Raw genomic sequence first — 21,418 nt, forward strand, 5'->3', positions numbered from 1 at the left:
AAGATTCTTTGAATCCGTTTCAATAATCTAAATGTACATGGCAATGTCACCATTCTAACCAGGATAATAAGCCACTGGAAGTCTTCTTCTACTCTTTACACTACAACAACTGTAAATGGACAATTCATGAAAATTCCCTAAAATGCACCATTTGTCATACAATTCATACAGGTGGTGGTCTCCATGTTTCGGCCATGTTGACATGTTGATTTCTTCTGTCTGATCTAACTTTCCATTTAAACATAGCGTCTGCTAAATGCCCGTAAATGTAAATGTGTATTACTGTCAGGTCTCTGCCTATAAATCCATCAGTTCTCACACCGTTCCCGTTCTTAATGTCTTGCTTTGTCTTCCAGTAAGTTCTGAGGATAGATCACATTACTTGTCTATAAATCTAATATAATATTTACAGACTTGCCCCCAGGGTAGGCTGCAATGTCTTGACGCTCCCAGATCAGAGACTGACGGAGCTATCAGATCTTTGTCTCTACTGTTCTGTCGCTATCTGTGGCAAAAAGGGAGAGACAAAACTGAGTGGAGTGAAGCTGCCGTTGGGAACAGGCTGCCTGGATGGAAGGACGGGAAATCAGGCTTTTCTAGTCACAGTGAATGAAGTCACCATGCAATGACTTCTAAATTACTTTTGCTATATTAAAAATTCATCAACAGTTGCTTTTGGACCCATAGGTGAAATAAATCATCCTATAATATAAAAAAGCAGGATGACAGTCCAGTGTATCTGATACTGTTTTGTACTAACAGCTTTGGTGTCGTGATGCTGCTCTTCTACCTGCCAGAGCCGAGAGCATCCTGTGCTACGGCATCTTAGCCTGATTAACCTCCGTGTTCAGCTGAAACACATTCAGGTATCCGACCCACACAATGTCATGAAAGTCATGGGAGTCAGGCTGTCGCCTCCCCTCCAGGCTGACAGGACCCAGACGATGAATTCAGACCCCCCCCACAGTTCCAGCCTCCAACGACTCACTGTCCATCAAAGTGTTGAACACACTTCAACAAATCAAATCTCAAACCCCTACCACGCAAACAAAGTGCTCTCTTTGCCTGCTGCTCTCGCTTCATTGCTGCAGTAGAATGTACCGTGAGGATTATTAATGGCAGGAGAGTTTTTGAAAATGCCAACACTTTTCAGATTTGTGTCAGAACATGAATGGAAGAAACACTTTTCAAAGGTTGAAATGATGATAACTCAAGATTAAATATGCTCATTAAGGCGCGAAGCAGATGTTGAACTTCTGGAAAATTCAGATGTCTTTTACATCATCTGCTTCTTGGGCTTTGTTTTGTTTTCCTCATGAACACATTAGCCTCCAGTCTTTAGATGGATACTCGCCTTCATCACTGCATCCAGGCCCCATGCAAGGTTCAAAGTCCTGTGTGTGGGGGCAGGGCACGCTCAGGTCCAACTGGGCCTTCAGCATCCTTTGCCTCATCCGCTTGCCCTTCTCACAAGTGGCTGAACTGCAGGCGGACCACGGAGACCAGTTGGAGTAGATACAGGTCTCAGGGGTATCATCTGTAAGATGGGGAAAGGGGATAACGATGCTATAACAGCCTCACTGTGGTAGTCGTTGTAAAAGACATGGGAGAGACGGACATGGGAGCAGGATCCAGACCTTCCTCTTTCTCCTCCTGGGCAATGTCTGCTACGATGTCATCCACATTGTCTGGCACAATGTTGCACTGTTCGCCCTGTGGGGACGGGGACGGGGACGGGGACGGGGACACACACACACACACACACACACACACACACACACACACACACACACACACACACACACACACACACACACACACAGTAATGACGGGATGTACACCAGCATGGACTTATACTTGTGGTTTCCACACAAAACACAGGGAGAATACGGTGCATGGTGTGGAGTCCATGCATTCTGTCCACTAAGTGTGTGTGTGTCTGTATGTAAATGATGCGTTGTGGTGAGAAGGAATAAAGTCCCCACAGTTGCCTCTAGATGCCACTGAAGGACTGCAAACCTTTTAGCACCGTCTGGCTTGCAGCCACACTTCCCTCCAAATTATAATTTGAAAAGGTAATTTGTCATAGAGTGAATTTTAATACAGGACATGCATTTTTTTCAATGCGCTGTGTCATTTGCATTGGCCGAGCTGCTTTACAACACATTTTAGACATGATTTGATGTATTATTCTTTATATACGGTAAGAATAATTTACATGGCGGTGTTTGGTAAGAACATTCAGGGTGACCTGATAGCTGAGAGGCACAAACCATATCATTTCAATACATCACTCTCTCCTCTATTAAAATATAATATTTATGTATTAATATCACAGGACATCAAGTTTTGATATACTTGAAATGGACAACCTCTAAAAACTGACCTTTGATAATATAAATACAATCTTTGAAACGTCTATATATATACAGTGTATATATATATATATATATATATATATATGACAGGTGCTCCCACTGCTTCCTCTTCATTGCTGTATTGATGGACAGCAATGAACTCACTGTCACACCTGCTGAGTGTTGATATAGAAAAAGGAAAGGTACCCCGCCCCCCCCCTCCTCCTCTCCATCTTTGCTTTTGAAGCACTTTGATGCTGACGGATAGTAAAGGATGTCAGTTCTATTTTAATATCAAGTGTGGCTGATTTATCAGTGAGGCATTAAAACAAAAGAGTGAACTTGTTCGTTGCTGTGCTGAAAGTACAACAAACAACAAGGACCGTGTCACTGTACTGCCCTCTGCAGTAATATACAGGCCAAGTCGTGTCATCAATCACAAGCACTGAATGACGGCCGTTATCTGTTTAAAAAGTGTTGCTGTGATGCAGATGCTGCTATGAAGACAGGCGGACCTTCCTGGCGATGCGTTCCACTATCACCCTGGCCACTGGAGTGATGGGGCCCCCCTCGGGATCATAGAAAGGACTCTGTGGATGATCCAGACTGGTCAGGGGACGGATCTTGTCCTTGGATGGAATGGGCTTGTTGGGAGACTAAAAGAAGCACACAAAAACAACACAAAGCTGTGGGTTTGGTTTAAAAATACATTACAATGAGCACAAAGTCACTCAAAGTTACAAAACACAAGTTCCACAAAGGACAAGTGACAAAGTGGGGGGAGTGTATATGGGAGATGCTCTTATTAGTCAACAGTAAAGGTCTGCCAGCATGGGGTTGATGGAGGCAGCACCGCCAGAGGCTGTCTGGAGGCAGAAGACCATCTCATCCTTCATCCCCCACTGAGACCAAACAGGGGAAAAGGCAAAGACCAGCTCTGTTTGTGTTTGGGGGAGAGAGGGAGATCGGGACAAGGGTAATGACTGGTCACTAATTAAAAGATACAGTAAACGTAATGGATCTCTGTTCCAGGCCTGTGCCTTTCACTGTTTTCTAACAGAGAAGACTTCCAGAGCAGCCTCTTCCACTGTCGTCAACACATTTTTGGAAATGTCTTGCATTGATCATTCTGAAAAACATGCTAGTTGAGTGTTCTGTGTAGTTGTTCTCAGATCAATGGGTTGGACAGTTTGAGCACTTATTATTCAAGCGAGGATACGGCAATATTCCTTTTGTCAGCATCTACTTCATGATGTTGTGTATTTGGTCAAAAAGGATATCTTAAAGTCAGATTACAGGAGATGTTACATACTATCACTGAATCCCTTTAATCCTGCAGAAGTCTAACACGTGTGAGGGTTTTCTGGCAGGTTATGTAGTTATAAGAAGCTTTTTCTTGTGGATTTATGAACATGATTTCACGATGGACATCCGGGATGATGAAAATACCAGTTTGAACAGACATTTTGAGAGTTCCTTTCAGTGCACAGTTGAGCGGGTTGATGGTGAGCTCCCAGGGCTCAGCCACAGATTCCACACGTGTCATCAGAGAGCGTGTGGTCAAACATGCACACTGATCTGTTCGTGCTGACCGGAGACGGCGAGCGTGCAGCGAGTCAGGGCGAGGGGAGGAGGGGGGAAGGCGTGCGAGGCTGTTAAAGGAGGATTGGGATGGGTGATGACACCGGGATTGTTGCAAACTGGCAGCGTGTGAGGAGGTGAGAGAGGGAGCGATGGTGAATGTGAGCAGACAGGCAGATGAGGAGGAAGAGGGTGGCGTGATGACAAGGTGAAAGTGCGAGTGTGAAGGAGAGACTCGGCTGGTGATGAGAGTGAGGAGGAAGGTTATCCCGGGTGTAAAAGGTGGAGAGGAGCGCAGTTTGCTGAAGGCTGCTGTCGCTGTGGGATTGTGGGTGTTGGAACCTCTGTTTCCCTGCATGATGATGGTTGTTGTGTTTCCAACAACTCCTAGAAATAAAGATGGAGCTCAGCTTCACACAGCGTGTGTTATCACCTGTAATCACCTGGCATAGACGTGTAGCACGCAGGGCTATTACTGCGCTATTAAAATAGATCCCAAATAGATACATTACAATGGTGATGGAGTTTTTTTTAATTTGAAAATAATGATCACTGGGAACATTTAACATGCAGTACATCTAAGTTGTGTTGCACCCTCATGTAACATCCCAACACTTACACAAGCACATGTAAAATACTTAAGTTGCATTCTTGATGTTTGTATGCTGGTTTAGGAGCAAATCATGATTTAATAAGCTACAGTTTTACGTAATTATCTTCAAAATGATTCAATGTTCTGACTGACCTCATACGTCACCCCACTGTCAGTGCCTGCATCCCAGGGGATCAGGTCCTGGACCACCCTCTGGACCCAACCACACTCCTTAGTACACAGATCCTCAGCAGACAGACCCACGTTCCAGTCCGGACTGGGTCCCAACATGGTCAGGAAGGACATGAGGTGGCGGTTCCGGTCCACGGAGAACTCAGCCGAGGGGGCGGCACGCCTGAGGAAGAAGGGGGGGGGGGAGAGATCTGTTTGTACGTTGGAGTAAAGGAGAGAAACCGACCCACGAAGGCGTGTCCTTCAGAAGACCCGAGGCTTGGCTGCACCTCCTGCACTTTAAATGAGCTGTCCAGCCTGAACCGAAGCTATCACAAAGATCTGTTTGCCCTTCACCAGCAAGTTTTCCTCAAACGGCCAACAAAGCGTAAATACAAGAGGAAAAGTCTCAAGTTTTGACATTGTACTGACAATGTGCCTGGTTAACAGGAAGAAAAACACGCCCACGAGCCAATCGATTCATATCAGACCCTGAATGAGAGTCTGTAGGTCAGTGGGAAGGTTTCAATCCGCCGGCCGTGTTCACACAAGAGCTTTGGCCTCCAGTCTGTTATGATTATTGGGCATGTTACCAGTACTACAACCTGAACATTAGAAAGTACAACTTACTTCATGTGAACACACACACACACACACACACACACACACACACACACACACACACACACACACACACACACACACACACACACACACACACACACACACACACACACACACACACACACACACACACACACACACACACACACCTGACCATCTGTCTTGACTAATGATTGACAGCTGGACTAATTAAGAGTTTTCCCAGCCAATACCAGATTAATTAGGAGCGGGGAGATTCTTTTTGAAACGGACAATTCGCCGGTGATTCGTTTTCACTCGTCCTCATGCTCCATTTGACTTCACCTCAGTGCTGCCTTGCTCACTACACTAACGATGGCCTCCGAGGAAACAGCCCTAATCCTCCGGGAACCCAGCCCGACTCTGCTCAGAGAGTACTGCAGCGAGTATCAGACGGCTAAAGCTTCTGTGTTTAAATATGTTGCCGTTTCTAAATGTGTGCATGCTTTTTTGAGAGGTGTTGATATGAATGTAGACCTTTTACCGGTTTATTATTCAACGGTCATGGTTTGTATGGTCAACAGGTTTTTAAAAAACCTCAAGTGTAATTATTCTTCAATGCAAAAATACTTTGTTGCATTGTAGTAAGTAGAGCATAGCACACACACACACACACACACACACACACACACACACACACACACACACACACACACACACACACACACACACACACACACACACACACACACACACACACACACACACACTATTGCTATAACACATAAACACCCATACAATATGTTGCCATCAAACCCAGATAGTAGTTCTGAAGGTGACAGAAATAAAGAAGGTAGCTCATTAATGGCTATATTCTTGTCTTCAAAAGCTCCTTATTTCTCACCGATGACAACCAGCTTACTTTTTCAGCTGCTTCATCAAATGCATACCCACAGAAGACCAAAGCAGTCCTGTGGTTATTAGAGAGATACCTGACAGGAGAGAGTGGGAGTGGGGAGATGACAGGCAGCCAGCTGAGTGCCATGGAGCTACTGTAGCCGTCGTATACGTTACCATTTTAACCCAGGATGAAGTGATTTGGCAGAAAGTGGGAGGGTACCTGCAACAAAGCCTTGTAAGGACTGTGTTATCTAGTGTACCAAGGTCTAGAAGAGACTACACGGCTCACTTGGCATTGTTCTGGTCTGAATCTGGTGTCCATTTGTTAGTGTTTGAGATTGATTCTTGCTACGTGTGTTTGAATAAAAGGTTCGTACAGGACCAGAATGAGCTGAACAGACTGTCCTAACAATGTCATTCAGTTAAGGACAGATTTATACATTTTTACAAGGGAGCTTTACGTGTTACGTGTCAGTTATGTGTGGTGGCACACATGCAGGGTTTCCGTTGGACAGGCAGGGTGTTCACCTGCTACGTCAGTGCCTTCTACTGGTCTTTGTCTAGGTAGTCGGTGAAGTAACCAACATTTAAATGTCACGGCCTGAATAACAGACCCATCTCTACTTTCAGCAAATGCAGCTCCATGCCATAACTTAAACATAGACACTGACCCGACGTCCTTCAGAGAGTTTAGACAGCCATCAGAACACACCGAGCTTTTTGTCTAGATGGAGCGGAGGCAGAGTGACCTTAGAAGTACGCTCTAATTATACGATATTTCTGATATACGCCGCGTTCCATTCTCTGACTGAATGAGAGTGAATTCAGAGTGAATGAAAGTTCCACTGGTGAACAGTGATGGTTGCTTATATGTCTAGGGGTTGTATTGTTTATGTGTTAATATGGGGCCAATGAGTGTATTTTCCCAATGACAGAAACAAATCAAAGTACTCTGTGGCTGTTTGTGTTCTACTCACATTAAATATACTATATTTGCACCACAACCCATCGATCACGCTGCTCTCTCCACTCTCGTCAATCTGTCATTGTTCCTTCAACGCAATGCATGATGGTCTATAATGCTAGTTAGTCGTCGTTGGTTATACAACACTTTTCAAGATGAATTGTGGTAGTTTGAGTCTACTATACAGGGTATAATCATCCTCAATTTACGTTCCGACAGCATTACAAAATGGCAAACTCACGATATAGTCCAGCATACGGTGAGTAGGGCGTGATTTCAGATTCAGCCTTGGTATATGTCAGATATTTACAGTGTTACTTTCTTCCAAGCTATTATTTGATGTGAAGACACTTGTAGTTCCACGAGTGTTGTTGAGATGTTTCGGAGGCGTTCCCCTCGTCTACGAGCCTCTGAGATCTACTGTAACACCGTTCTCTGGTTGGGTCTACGTTGGCGTGCTTCCTTGGAGTTATTAATATTAATAATTCTGCCTCAGACACCTGCGAGGTCGGGAAGGCTGTGATGATTTGTGACCATTTTTGCTTGCCTGAGCTCTATTATAATCACTGACTTTTTAGGCTACATGCTGACTGAGATCAGATTGAAAAACTAATTAAAAAACACAAGATTTTAAATTTCGGGGGGAATGTGCATTCCCGTCCGAGTCGAACATGATGTGAAAGGACTGTCGAGTGGGACGTGTGATGCCAAAGCAGCTGTAGGACACAGAACACACACAATATACCCCACGCATACAACCTCACATGTGTTCGTTCCACTTTATTGTTTAATCTTCTTTTATTGATAAATGACTCAGTGACCCGTCTTGAATACCTTACTTTCTGTCTAATAAATTCTTACCATACTCGTACCATACTAGTTTATTTCCCTTTCCTTATTACGTGTTGGGTCTCAGAGGAGCCATCGCTGTGGACACACTGCTGTAATGTGTGTTGTAATGGTTGTCACTTCTTTAGCTGCATTCCTTTCTCATCTCCCAGCCGACTCCCCTCCTGTGTTTCTGCTGCTTTGCCCTTTGTTCCTGCAATCATCTTTACTCCTCATAGCCAAATTAAATTCAAAGCTTGGTTTAAGAGGATGCACTAACCTAACAAAAGAAGCACCGCCAATATAATTAAACCCCAGTCTTAACCAAAGCTTTATTCAATCACTTCCTTATTCTGTGTGCCCTTATCTCCCCATCTCTCATAATTGACAATAATTAACTCTAATTAAGGGAAAAAAGCTGTTACATGTCAGCAAAATTACCTTTTTATACAGACATGTCCACATTTACAATGTATTACTGGAACTATAACACACAAACACAAGCATCCAACGATGAAACATGCCATAACTTAAAGATGCATCTATACGTTTTTTATGCAGCTCATTATAAAGCTAATGATCTCTCTAAAGGCTCTTTTAAGACTTAACAAGATACGTCTTCCAATTGGTGGAGTAATTCGTAGACGTTCTCTCGCCTACGTCCAAGGCGAGGACACTTCCATACCCTCCAGACCAACACCGTGGATCTGCTGTGAAACAATTTGTTGCTCGTTCAGCACAGTAAGCTAATTAGTGGATATCATTGCTTCTTTTTCTGTGTTCTTTCCTTTGGAGACCGAAGTCTTGGCCCTCGCCGAGGCCCCGTGGACGAGGAAACGGCACCGCAGAGGCCTTTAACACTGCGGTGCTTTTGAGCCAGCTGAACCGACAAGCTTCTTGTTTTTCTCATGAATAAGACATTAAATGGATATTTTAAATGCACACTGTAAGCATGTTGTGGCTGGCAGTTTTAGGACACCTTTGAGCTGGGTTTTCTCTGATCAGCAAGCTCTGGGTCCAGCTTTGGATACCAACTTGTTTTTGTATGTTCCCAAACCATAAGCTGTAAAACCGTGGGACCTCCAGTTCTGTGTAAAGCCATTCCTATTAAGAGGTTTACCAGCAGTTAACCATGTAGATCCACTAGCTAACTACAAGTTGTGGATGCTTTATATCTAAATGGCTGATCCTCCCTCATAGAATAATGTTGATTAATACTCAGTTTCAGTCATTTTAATGTGGTATGACTTGAAAATCACTTAAGATAATAGACATTTCTACTAAGGAACATGTTTAAACCAGTGCATCTGGCTCAAAATGAGTGATTTATTGCTACTTCAAATGCCAAACACCACAGTCAAATTAAAGCAGAGGAGCAGGTTGTCCATGGACCCAGATGCCCAGATGTGGCTGTTAAAGGTCAGCGTTCAATCAACTACTTCCTACAAACTACTTTATGTCATCTGTACATATGTATTACCTACTTTTGAATTTAAAGACAGAACTAGAAAAAAAAGAGTATGGCTTTTTACTTGACTTTGGAGCTCCATTCTGTACATTTCCTCCTGTCTATTATTATCATCTCATTTACATCCAAGTTACATGAGTAGAGGTGGGAGTTAAGTATAACTCATGAAATGGAAAGGGAATTAAATTTCCTTGATACAATATATACAATTCATCAGCCACAGGGAATCTCTGTGTGTAAAGATTACACCTGGTGTTTAACTGTCTACAGTAGGATGATTAGTTATCTGGTCTCCATGGTGACTGAAGACCCATGATAGCTTTAATAAGAAGAACAGAAGGATTTACTGGGTGTGCGTGGAAACTTTGTAAAACAGTGGATATAAATGGAGAGGATTTTTGTGCAATTTTATTTGATTAAACTTGCAAAACTAGCAGAAGTCAGTAGCAGATGTGTGGTGAGCATTACTTACACATTTAGAGGTTGCCAGGCCGGCCACTGGGCTTTCATTTTGATGACGGTCAGGACATCATCACCCTGCAGGAGAGACGGACAAAAAGACATACTCAACAAATTCTGCTAGTGGAAGGGTCGTTCAAACCTTTCAGTCCAAAGCCCACAGAGGGGAAGAAGACTGTCACAAATCAAAAACGTGTCTATGTATATTCACAACGTGCTAAGTTGTTGCAATGATGTCAGAAAATGATGTTTTGTATAATGTGTTTCCCAGGAACCAAAATGACAGCGCCTCCATCTCTTGCTCTGGTGTTATAGAATTGGATTGCGGCAAATCTGACAAGAAGATTTACACTATCGAGTAACCATTTCATTCACTATGACTTCATATTCAGTGAGACTCAAAATGAGTAGCTGTTGACAAGTGGAAGAGTCGAGGTGCTACTTTGGGTTCAGGTTCCTGGTGAATTCAAACAGTGTTTGGGTTCGTTCTCCGACACGAGGAAACATCCGTTTTGAAGATAAACTAGAGCTGTGACAGTTATGCAGCTTCTCAAGTTACAATAGAGTATACAGAAAGAGAGAATCTTGTTTTTATTGGACCATCTCTCTCTTAAATGCATGTTGAGGGTTTTGGCCATCCGGTTTCCTTGGCCGGAGTTGAAAAGAAAGCAGCTTAGAAATACAGGTCTTCTCAGAGAAGAGTAGAAAACATTGCACTGAGTCAAACAGATACCTCACAACCAGCAGCGTCCAAGACAGTGACAAGGATAGTGAGCGAGACATAAAAAGAATTTAGTCTTTTGGCAGCCATTTGCAGAACAAATTGAACTGTCAAGATGCGAATCATAACTGCTGAAAAGGACATATTTCATGTTCTGCACCTGCAACCGCAGAAACAACATGTTTTTTCAGTCTCTCTCTCTCTCTCTCTCTCTCTCTCTCCTTGTCTATCTCTCTCTACTTTGCTCTTGATCAGCCCACAATAACGAGAGCTGAATGGTCGTATGTTCAGTGGGCTTTTAAAATCAGCCCAGCCTGCTAGGATTGTGAAAAATTGGCATGATTCTGCTTTGAAGGTGAGAAAAGGTGAGAAAATGCATTTCCCCGCTATGACGTGATTATAAAATATCAAAGTGGAGACCAGTGTGGGGGTTTTAAAGTGGTGCAGCTGTCAATAAGAATAGGAGCGTTTGGACTCCTTGCTCAAGGTGTCATGCATAATCCGACTTTTCTTCTTAAAGAAGAGCGTTGTGTTTCCGACTCTCACTTTCCTACAGCCTCTATTCACTTGTCAGAAATGGATATATGTCTCCAGATATGTGAAGGATGTTAAAGATGTATGGCTCAAGTCACCGTGGATGGGGAACCCAGCTCATTATACCAAGAACAAGCAAACTGCCCAGGACCCTGGACTCTTAAATCAAGCTGAACCTTTTCAGTGGATTTAGCCAAAGAAAATGGACTTTTTTGTCCTCAGCACTAAACTATTACATATAATAGAGGTTATTCATCATGGAAACCTTTAAAGCATGGACTAAATGGAACTAAGTGTGTATCCGCACACACACCCAGCACTGCCAGGACCTCCCCCACAAGCCCAGCAGACATGTAGTAATCCCGTTGTCACAGCAACAGATTGCTTAAATACAGTCTTTTATCATTTTCAATTTAAAGTAATTGTCATACTTAACACAACCATAGAAACCACCTTGAAAAGCACTATATCAAACCTATGTATTATTATTACATTCCTCAACGTGTGATACCACTGAGATAAACTCTCCCTCTATAAAACACTGTGTATAAAACAGGCAACAGAGTAAGTGTTAGTCAGTCAAATGTAGAAAGTCTCTAGAATCAATACAGAGGATGTGATCCAGTATTTCCCGTCATTACTTACTAATTACTAGATCCCATCACTAAGTAACTCCCCAGACATTGTGATGGAATGTTGGATGTTTAGTAATTAATTGCAGAATTTGTCTGCAAGCTATGGAGCTCATCAAGCCAGGTTCTCATGTGCCCCGAAGGACAGTCATTGACCTTTTATTTCCTTTTAATTGCCAACGTTGCGAAGATCACGAGACACTGAAACATTCCATGATTCCTAAATGAGAGTTGACTCGTTGGTTTCTGGTTGACCGGCTGTGTAAAAGTAAACATACAGTGGACTTTCAGGTTGACAAACTGCTGTGATCGGCACTTTGCAGTACAAAGATACATCAAGGAATATTTCAATAAAATGTAATAGAATTCATATTTTGAATTATAATCAATGATTGGAGTAAGTTTATGGTGGAATTTGCATTTGGAATTGACTTTCATATGTTTTTTCATATTAGTCATTAAAAGATTTGTCCAAATCAAGAGCATTACACAATCAAGGTGTCACCTTATAATACATAATATTATCTATCATGTCAGGGAACGTTCACCCTCATGCACTGCTTTTGACACTGATATGTATTGTTACAAATCATCAGACATTTCTTTATCTTTCTTAGCATTGTTCTGTTTTTATACGACTGATTTATTTTTTTTATTTCTTCCATTTGAAAAGAAAACATTTTTCACACCGTTATATAAGAAAGAATAAAATGGAGACAACTTAACTGGATTGATTTTGCTTTTGATTTCCGTTTTACACATACAGTAAAATATTTTTCACCAGCAATCTATCATGAGGATAAAGTAATCATTATTTCATCATAAAAGTAAAGATTACTAATATTTATATTTGCTTTGTATCTCCCATCCTGCTTTTTGTACTTTTTTTAGGCATAGACGCCTTTATTAGCAGTGGACAGATAGGAAACGAGAGAGAGGGGGGTGTGACATGCAGGAAAGGTCAGGATTTCAACCGGGGTCTGCTGCGTATGTACGTTCGTACACGGGCTCTAACCACTCCGACACCTGCACGCCGAAGCCGAATGCCAAGACTCGAATTAATTTCTCAATGAACAAGTATGACCGACACAGAATGTCAAAGAGCTCAGAGATCTCAACTATAAAGCTTATGTGGGTTTGTCCTCCTTGTTTCTTGAGAACTCCTCCTACAAATGTTTTGGTACAGAACATTTCTGAACAAAGCTGGAAAAAAGTAACTTTATTGGATTGTTGAGGTTCCATATGATTTTGGTAAAGCTGGCCCTCAAAACCAGCTCTAATACTGTAAGCAGGGCTTATACAAGAAAAACAATGTCGATGTTCAACCACTCCGATTCAACGTGTGCTATATCAGGTGCCATCTCACACCAATTAGCAGGGAAGAAGGTTATAAAACCCTCCAACGGCGAGCTGACGTCAACAGCTGCCCTTATTGACCGTGTTCATCGTGGAGCACGCTCCGTACAATCATTTAATCATTCGCTGCTTAAACCAAGACAGACCTTTAACACATTCATACAGGAGAGCATTATAGATACCCTTACCTCGTCTAGATAGAATTCTAGACTTCCATTGTAAAATGTATATTTATATGTACAACGTACCATATTGCATTATTTATTCATGTCTTATATTACTATATTTTACACACTTAATCCTCACCCCCGGGATCAATACATTGATAGTTTGGAAGCTCGTCCTGAAGCTTGCCGCTCTATTTGCACTGGCTATTAAGCACTTTTCTTCATAAATGTATTTTTTCTTGATTTTTGTTTTGGTAAATGTTTTTTAGCATGTGCAAACATGCCATGCATGCCATTTAAAACAGTAACCGAGGGATCTTTTGATCAACTGTTAATTAGACATCTTGCACCACTAATTAAAGCATTCCCCGTTTGGTGGAATAATTTCTGAATCCACTTCCTGGTTAATGACACAGGGAGGCAGAGAGGGATAGCATTTCAAGGATTAGGTGTAAGAAAACCCTGGCTGAGTGTTTTCCAGTAATGACAGGGAGGTCCAAAGCTGAACCCTATTAGCAATGTAACTGGTCCCTTGTTTCTCGCCTGTCATTTCCTTCTACTAATTGAATATTGCAAATCTGTAATTCTGTTGCATCCTGTAAAGGGTGGCAGCTAAGGGACAACCTCTCAGGAACTCATTAGAGTTGGTCCATGTGTATTTTGAATGTATATTCTTTGTCACGGCGAGCCATTACTTAGTAGTAAACCCACATGCTGATCTCGCTGCTTTCACATTCCACGGTTCCAATTAGACTATTTTCTCATTTTTAATTGAATAACCAATGTATCATATTGTATATGCTGACGAAGTTTTATGACCCAGAGTCCAAGCCCCTAAAAACCTGTCCTGCTTTAACATATTCACAATAATCCCAATTTATTGACTGACTTGAATCAATTCCACTGAATAAATGAATACCGATGCATCACAGTTGATCGTTCCCTCTTTTCGTCACCTTTAGACAATGCTTTTAACATTCTGCTGATAATTACCATCACTCTTACAATCTTGCTAAACCAAAAGGAATGCAAATGTGTTTTTGTAATCAATCACATTGCATTGATGCGTCACGTTGTGCATCACAGCCTCTGTGTCATTAATCACTGTCGGACCGCAGCAGCCGGACACATCTGCCCAACTGGACAAACACCGTGGCTCCAATCAGAGTGTGACTTATTAAAATATTCTCAACAATAACACCACATCTGCTCCGAGTCAATTATCTCACAATGGTCCAGCGAAGCGAGAGGCCCATTTATCAACGTCAGGCAAGTACTTCAACCATTGTGTTTTCTTTCTTTGAAATAATTGATAACCCAAAATTCACACCATGTGGCAGATAAATACACCACCACCCAGTTTTTATTTTTTATATTACTGATGAATTCTGCTCAGTTTGACAAGCATCCGATCAAACCTGGAGTCACAATTTGTCACAAAATAAGCAGTGGAGCAACAACCTCAAAATTATTCGGAACAACTAACGTGATCACTCACTTTAAGTCATAATGTATCCCGGGCACAGCACAGGATAATTAATAATATTAATATGATGCCTTCAAGCACCATTCAGGAGAAGCATACTGTTTCACATTATTCCAACCCAAGTGGTTTGATTTCAAGGATTCCTAAACACAACAGCTCAATTCCCTGGTTTGGTGGTTCTTTGCTCCTCGTTTGCTTGAAATCGTGCCGTTCCACCGTGAACTGTGGAGCGAGGAGCTAGAGAGCAAAAGATACAAGACACCAGCCTTCATGGAGGTTTTTTAACTGCTCCGGCAGTTCAGATATTATAAAGTATGCAGACAGCTACCGACCAATATTTACATCAGTGGTTCTAGTGCATTAATACCAAACTTAGGGTTCATCTTCATGTGTATTTGCTCTTCACCCGTTAAATAGAGACATTATGTGCTGGAAGTGAGTCCATTGTCGGAGGCCTCTGAACCCCCGGGACCAAGTCTATCCTGCTGGGTTGGAATTGTCCCGTCGTAGTCCTTCACACTGAGGAGATCAGCCATGAAATTGGCTCAAGGCAGCCTGAGGGTGTAGTCTTTAAATATTACCTCAGTGAGATAATACCCGAGTAGTGCATGCTTCTCTCATTGGCAGAGAAAACCTTAGCAACCCTCACGCCTTTCCCCTTTCTCCCATTACCAGGACAACCGTGCAGGGTGGTTGTTCTCCGTGCCGACAGAAACGTGTGCTCCTCAGGCGTTTCACCGTGACGAGTCGGGAAGGATGTGGATTTATAGGAGGACACATTTTAGTGCAATTACTTTCACAATGTCTGCGTGTTCCATCTACATCTGCTCTGGCAGTACTTTGTCCTGCTGGATTTACGTATGAGAAACTGGTCTTGTTGAGGTGTTAATGGTGTCCTGCTGGATTTACGTATGAGGAACTGGTCTTGTTGAGGTGTTAATGGTGAAACCAGGGCCGGGCCGAGGGTCTTGGTAGCCCTAAACAAGATTTTGTCTGTCAAATTGAGCCTCTTAACCCGTTTATGATAAACCACATTATCCTTCATAATCATTTAATTGTAGACTGATGAAAATGAGGCTGCCCCACTGCTCGTGGCCCTGAACAACCAAATAGAGTGTGTAAGCCAGCGGCGGTCCTAAACTCAGTGGAAGTCTGCATGAAATTAAAGTTCAACCTTCTCAAATGATACAAAACTATGGAAAACGACTGTGATTGCTTGTGAATTGCTGTGTGGCAGTGACCCTAGTATGTGCCAGATTTCAGATTTCTCAACATTTGAGGAAAGACACAGAAACACCCGTGGTGGGGAAGGAAGGCTGTGTAACACACAGACAAGAAAATATTCCCCAAATACATGTATGCATGTTCCTATGTGGGATCTGTGTGAACCTGAGCCTTTATTGACAGGGTGGTGTGATCACATGCCTGCCGTATTAATTGGCTTTCAAATACCGACCCAGTCATACAACATCTGTGCACGTGTATGTGAGCGATATTGATATCAACACAATACACTCTTTGTGCAATCAATTACTGCAATGGATAACAGAAGGTTGACGGCTGCTGACAGTTTAACAACCGCTATCAGACTGATATTGGTCATAATAATTATCTAGGAATGCTAAGACGATTTCTCAACACGTAGAAGTGAGAAATATATTCTATTGAGATCATCCAAAATTGCTTAAGAGCATATAACAGTAGAAATCAGTCCGTAGTGTAGCAGAAAGCTCCCTCCTGTGAATACAGGTAGAGGGGAATATGATGATCATCACAGCATAGCTACTGCTAAAGGAGCATCATTCTCTCATTAGTAGATTCCTTTCATGGGGGAAAGAATGTGACAGTTTTGTGTTTCATTATATATTTTGGCTTGCTTGTTATGGATTTGTGTCGTTGTAGCATATTGCTCTAAGGATGAATAAAGAGCCACTCAAACAAGTAAAAAAAAAAAAATAACAAAATACAAATGTGAGAAATTAATAATGAGTGATATGTTAAGTAGCCATTATCATCTTCAAAAATGACAGATACGGTTGTAATTTTACTTTTGTAGCTCTGAATGTGATGGTGAGGGACACCAGCAGTAGATTAGACAGCACGGAGACAGGGAAACAGTGGATGATTAAAGAAATGAGAGCCTTAGGCAGCAAAATATGACAGTTTTCTTTCATGCGTTTGTCTTTTTAGAGAGGCATTAGCATCACAAGACTAGTCTGATCATTGGAAAATCTGGTCTGTCATTCGGAATCACATTATCAAGCCCCGTTTCTCTATTCCTACATTAAATGCCTGACGTGAGGATGAGCCGACCTCCCTGTAGATGAGTTTGTACCTGATAGAGCAGAAAATAATTAATGTAACGGGCATAGTTAGTTTTATTTATGTATTTACTGGTGAAAGAATACACGGACTACAGAGAGAGTCATCTTAAAGGAATCAACTGAACATGAAAAGAGGAAGGCAGGCATGTAGATCATCATGTATTGAATAACTATTCAGTAATACAGTCACTTCCATGCACACTTGAGATGTTCTTGCTGAGAAGTTTGAAGATGGCAGGCTTTAAAATAAAGATGAACATGACATTCATCCAAATCCACGATGCACTTGTTGGTTATGCCCTCTTCTTAAGCTCATTAGAAAGTCTCCACTCTAAAGGCAGCTCTACTTCCTTCCAGCAGTCATACTGGTGCTTAAGCAGCCCTTAGCAGGGCTTTGTATCACTAACAAGACTTTAAGAATCAGAAGACAGAAAAAGAGATGGGAAATCAAGATTTTCACAGTTTCACTCTCAGATAAATTGAAAATTTAAATTCACGATCACCCTGGCCAAAATAATCCTATAATCTCTCTCTAAAAAAAAAAAAAATGTGCTTCAAACTCTTAAAATTGCACAAAACCATAATTAAATCATTTTACATTTTGTTAAGAAACTAATTGTTTATTGCGTTATATCTTGTGAACATCCTTTTCGGGAAAAACAATCAATCTCAAATAAGATGAGCATTAATTCTAAGGTCTTTCTACGTGAATACATAGTATGAATACATATTTTGGAGTATCTTTCACTGATCTACCATGACAGCTAGTCCCGCGGTGCCCTTTTACACAGATAAAGGTCTGTGACCACCTCCATTGCCGGTGTAGCAGCAGAACAATTCTGTCCCCATTCCACTTCTGCACCTTTTGTACAGAACTGCAAGGCAGAATAATGCAACAGGCCTGCCTGGAAGAGGCCATGCAAATGGGTTTCCGACGGTTAGGACGAACATAATTGATCCATGTGTCCCTCCTGCCGACAGCTACACATTAACTAATCTGTCACTGGAAATATTATGACTTCATATTTCATTTAGATTGCCTGCAAATGTATAGTCACTTTCATTTTGAGGCAAGTTTTGCACGTTTATACTATGGTCACTATGTGAACATTAAGCAGCTGTGCATATGATCTAAGCAGTCAACACAAACGCCAAACACACGAGCATTATAGGGAAATCACCACACATCCGCCTCAGGACGAAGGAGTCTGTCAGGGAGGAAACCCATTTGTGTTTATTACCCGAGAGTCAAATGTTAACACTTTACAGGGACGTGTTCTGTCAAACCAATCAAATAAAGGAGAGGACTCACAACATAACATGGACATAACTGAAACCGGTGCATATCATTCAATATATCCTGCTCTGCCATTTCTGTTAGTGACTGTTTTCTATTTGATAGATATATAAATGTAGACAAATTCACCTTTCACTCTTATTTCACAAACAAACGGTAAAACATACCTAACATCCCAGTTTGTTCACAGGAAAACCTAAAAAAAAACAAATATTAACTAAAACCATAATTCAATTAAAAAAAAAGTAATAATAATAATACATTGTAATGTATGCACAGGTTTCTTTCCTACATTCTCAGTTACTCCGTTAGCTCCTCTGGAGTCTCGCCTCAATACGTTTCTACTTTTTAATGTGTTTGCTCAGTCAAACAAACCGGCTTATGTTGTGAAAAAAGAAAAGATGATTGTAAAGAGCTCAGAAGAGCAACCGAGAACTGCTTGTATCCATTAGAGAAGACGCATCATGCAGTGAGATGACATACTCTCTCATCTTGGATGGAAAAGATTCATATTTAATTAATCATTTCCACGTAGTCCTGACAAGCGCAGTGAACCTTCATTTGCGATGCTTGATTTAGCATTCGTAATTCCCTGTTAGGCAAGAAACGGCATTTAAGCTGGCATTGTCGCAAATAAGAAATGGTGATGAACAGAGTCACAGTGTTAATGCGGTTTAATATTGCCTACATGCTCCACTGATATTTATAATGGTTTAATATGAATATGGGCAGGAGAGCCGCCATACAGTAGTCTATGTGCTTTCACACTGCAAATGAATAAATCAAACTACTGTGTAATCAACTAAGTTAACTCTGCAAAACTAAAAACTAAATGTTCTCTTTTGAGCAGTAAAAAGGCAGCATTCGTGTTATGATATTGATGTGTATTCCTTTACAAAAACACTTAACCGATAGTGTTAAAAAATATACCTGAAGATGAATTACAAAAACATATCTATGTCATAGGTATGGATTTGAATGTAAGACACAAAAGCAGAACAAAATTAAGATCATAGATCTGCAATGCTTCCCTGATTTTTGACACCAATAAGAAAAAAGCAATGAAATTACTTTAGAACACTAAAAAATGAATCCAAACATATACATAACATGTCAAGCCACTTATGCCACATTTGTTCCCAATTTCACAAAGCTTTCAGAACACACGCTGCATCTCTGAGGAAATAATTACCGATCCATCTCAACCCACAGCTTCCCCCAGACTGCCACGAACAACTCTCACTAAATTAATGAATTACAAAAGGTCAAAATGGCTACGGATCACCGTTTTAAAGTGAACCACCACATGTTAAGGAACAACACTGTTTCTATAACGCTGTATAACAACAATGAAAAACAAAACCAGCAGGTTTTTACATTCAGTATATCTTCAGCAGATCGTCAAAACAACACTGAAAATCAAGAAGATCTGAAACGATTGCATGAACAGCTATGGAGCACAGTCAAAAAGATGTTGAACCTTGGTTGAAGCTGGCTAATGCTATGCTATGATTGGCCTGTCAGCATTCGAGGGGCGGGATTTGCAAAATGACAACCATGATTCACTCAAATTGCATAAAAACTGGAGACAGACAATGAAGAAAATCTGAAATGACTGCATGAGAGTCTATAGAGTTGAGCCTCTTTTTTTTTTTAGACTATCTGTAAATCTGTTAAATGGTTGTGTGTGGAAATCGATTGATTAGCCACTCATTATCTGTAACAGCTTATCCTGTATTCAGGGTCGCGGGGGGGCTGGGTCCGATCCCAGCTGACACTGGGCAACGACGTTCCCTGGACAGGTCACCAGTCCATCACAGAGCCGACATGTAGAGACAGACAACCATTCATGCTCACATTCACACCTACGGAAAATGTATATTTATTATATTATTGCCCTCATTGGCATGTGTGGAACGTGTGAAATTGTGCATTCAAATGTGTAATTAGCATTAATTAGGTCCCTGGAATGCATCTGCTAACGATGAAATAAAGCAGAGATTCTTTGGGGTTGAGCTTTCATTCAAGGACTCAGATGACCAGGCTCCCGATGCCAACAAAGCCGGCCTGACACTGAAGCAAAGGAGAGAGGAGCTTTATTTGAATTTTGCCTGTTTGCCTTCATCATCCATGCAGGAAAAAAAACAATACTCATTCCTGGCTATTCCCAGTTCTTGGTATCTATGCTAACAACATGAGGGAGATAAGATCCCATCACTCACTGCAAAATCAGGAAGACATCAATATGATAAGTAACAGCTGGAGCTTTTGCTTTTTTTCAGATCCCTTTGGAATATTAGATGCAGCACATACTTGTATAATCATCATGCTAAAAGATCATTAATGTTAATTACCATGCAAATACCTCCGTTATATTTTCACCTCATTAATATTATGGGAAACGCTCATTCCCTCCGAGTGCAGGAGTTATGCAGATAAGCCACTCGTAGGCTTTGTCGCCACTTCAATATATCAAAGCAACTTGCTGAGCAAAGTTTACGCTTTCTGAACACAAATAATAAGCAAGTTATAATGAATATATCATCCTTTGGTTGTTATTTTGTTGTTGTTTTTTAGTATTTAGTTGTGCGCTCAGTCTAAAGATGGTAGAATACTTCATTCTGTATTCAGGCTGGTCAAACCATTCCCTAGGAGACCACAATTACTCGAAATTAAGAGCTGTGTGCCAAAGCCCCACTTGGTGTAAAGGAGCCTTTTCCCTGGGTGAGAGAGAAGCTCCTCTGATGTTGTTATCAAAGTCCTGTCCAGGAATATCTGATCTGTCGGTCCCATCACGTACTCCAAACTATTAATAGACATTAAAAAAAAAAATGCTTTGAAATTCCAATGGGATGCAGGCTGGCTGTTATCAGCACACAGCGTTAAAGGCTTACACAGCCGTCAGGTGTTAATTAAATCTCCACTGACATACCCGTATCCTGCCCTGCAGAAGACGCAGCGAGCGCTTCGGATACCGCATAGGCAAATTCACTCCAGTC

General features: G+C 41.5%; 1 protein-coding gene across 1 annotated transcript in view; it reads right to left on the reverse strand.

Moving 5' to 3' along the window:
- spon1a (spondin 1a) overlaps nt 1–21,418 on the reverse strand; it is a 49,429-nt gene that overhangs the window by 3,477 nt on the left and 24,534 nt on the right. The window contains exons 7-11 of the mRNA XM_084039952.1: nt 9,916–9,980; nt 4,684–4,885; nt 2,873–3,013; nt 1,638–1,713; nt 1,355–1,537 (exon numbers count right to left, since the gene is read on the reverse strand). Coding sequence (XP_083896078.1) covers nt 1,355–1,537; nt 1,638–1,713; nt 2,873–3,013; nt 4,684–4,885; nt 9,916–9,980 — 667 coding nt within the window. The remainder of the gene's footprint in view (nt 1–1,354; nt 1,538–1,637; nt 1,714–2,872; nt 3,014–4,683; nt 4,886–9,915; nt 9,981–21,418) is intronic.

This window comes from Eutrigla gurnardus (genome assembly GCF_963514095.1).
Source record: "Eutrigla gurnardus genome assembly, chromosome: 1".
Lineage (NCBI taxonomy): Eukaryota > Metazoa > Chordata > Actinopteri > Perciformes > Triglidae > Eutrigla > Eutrigla gurnardus.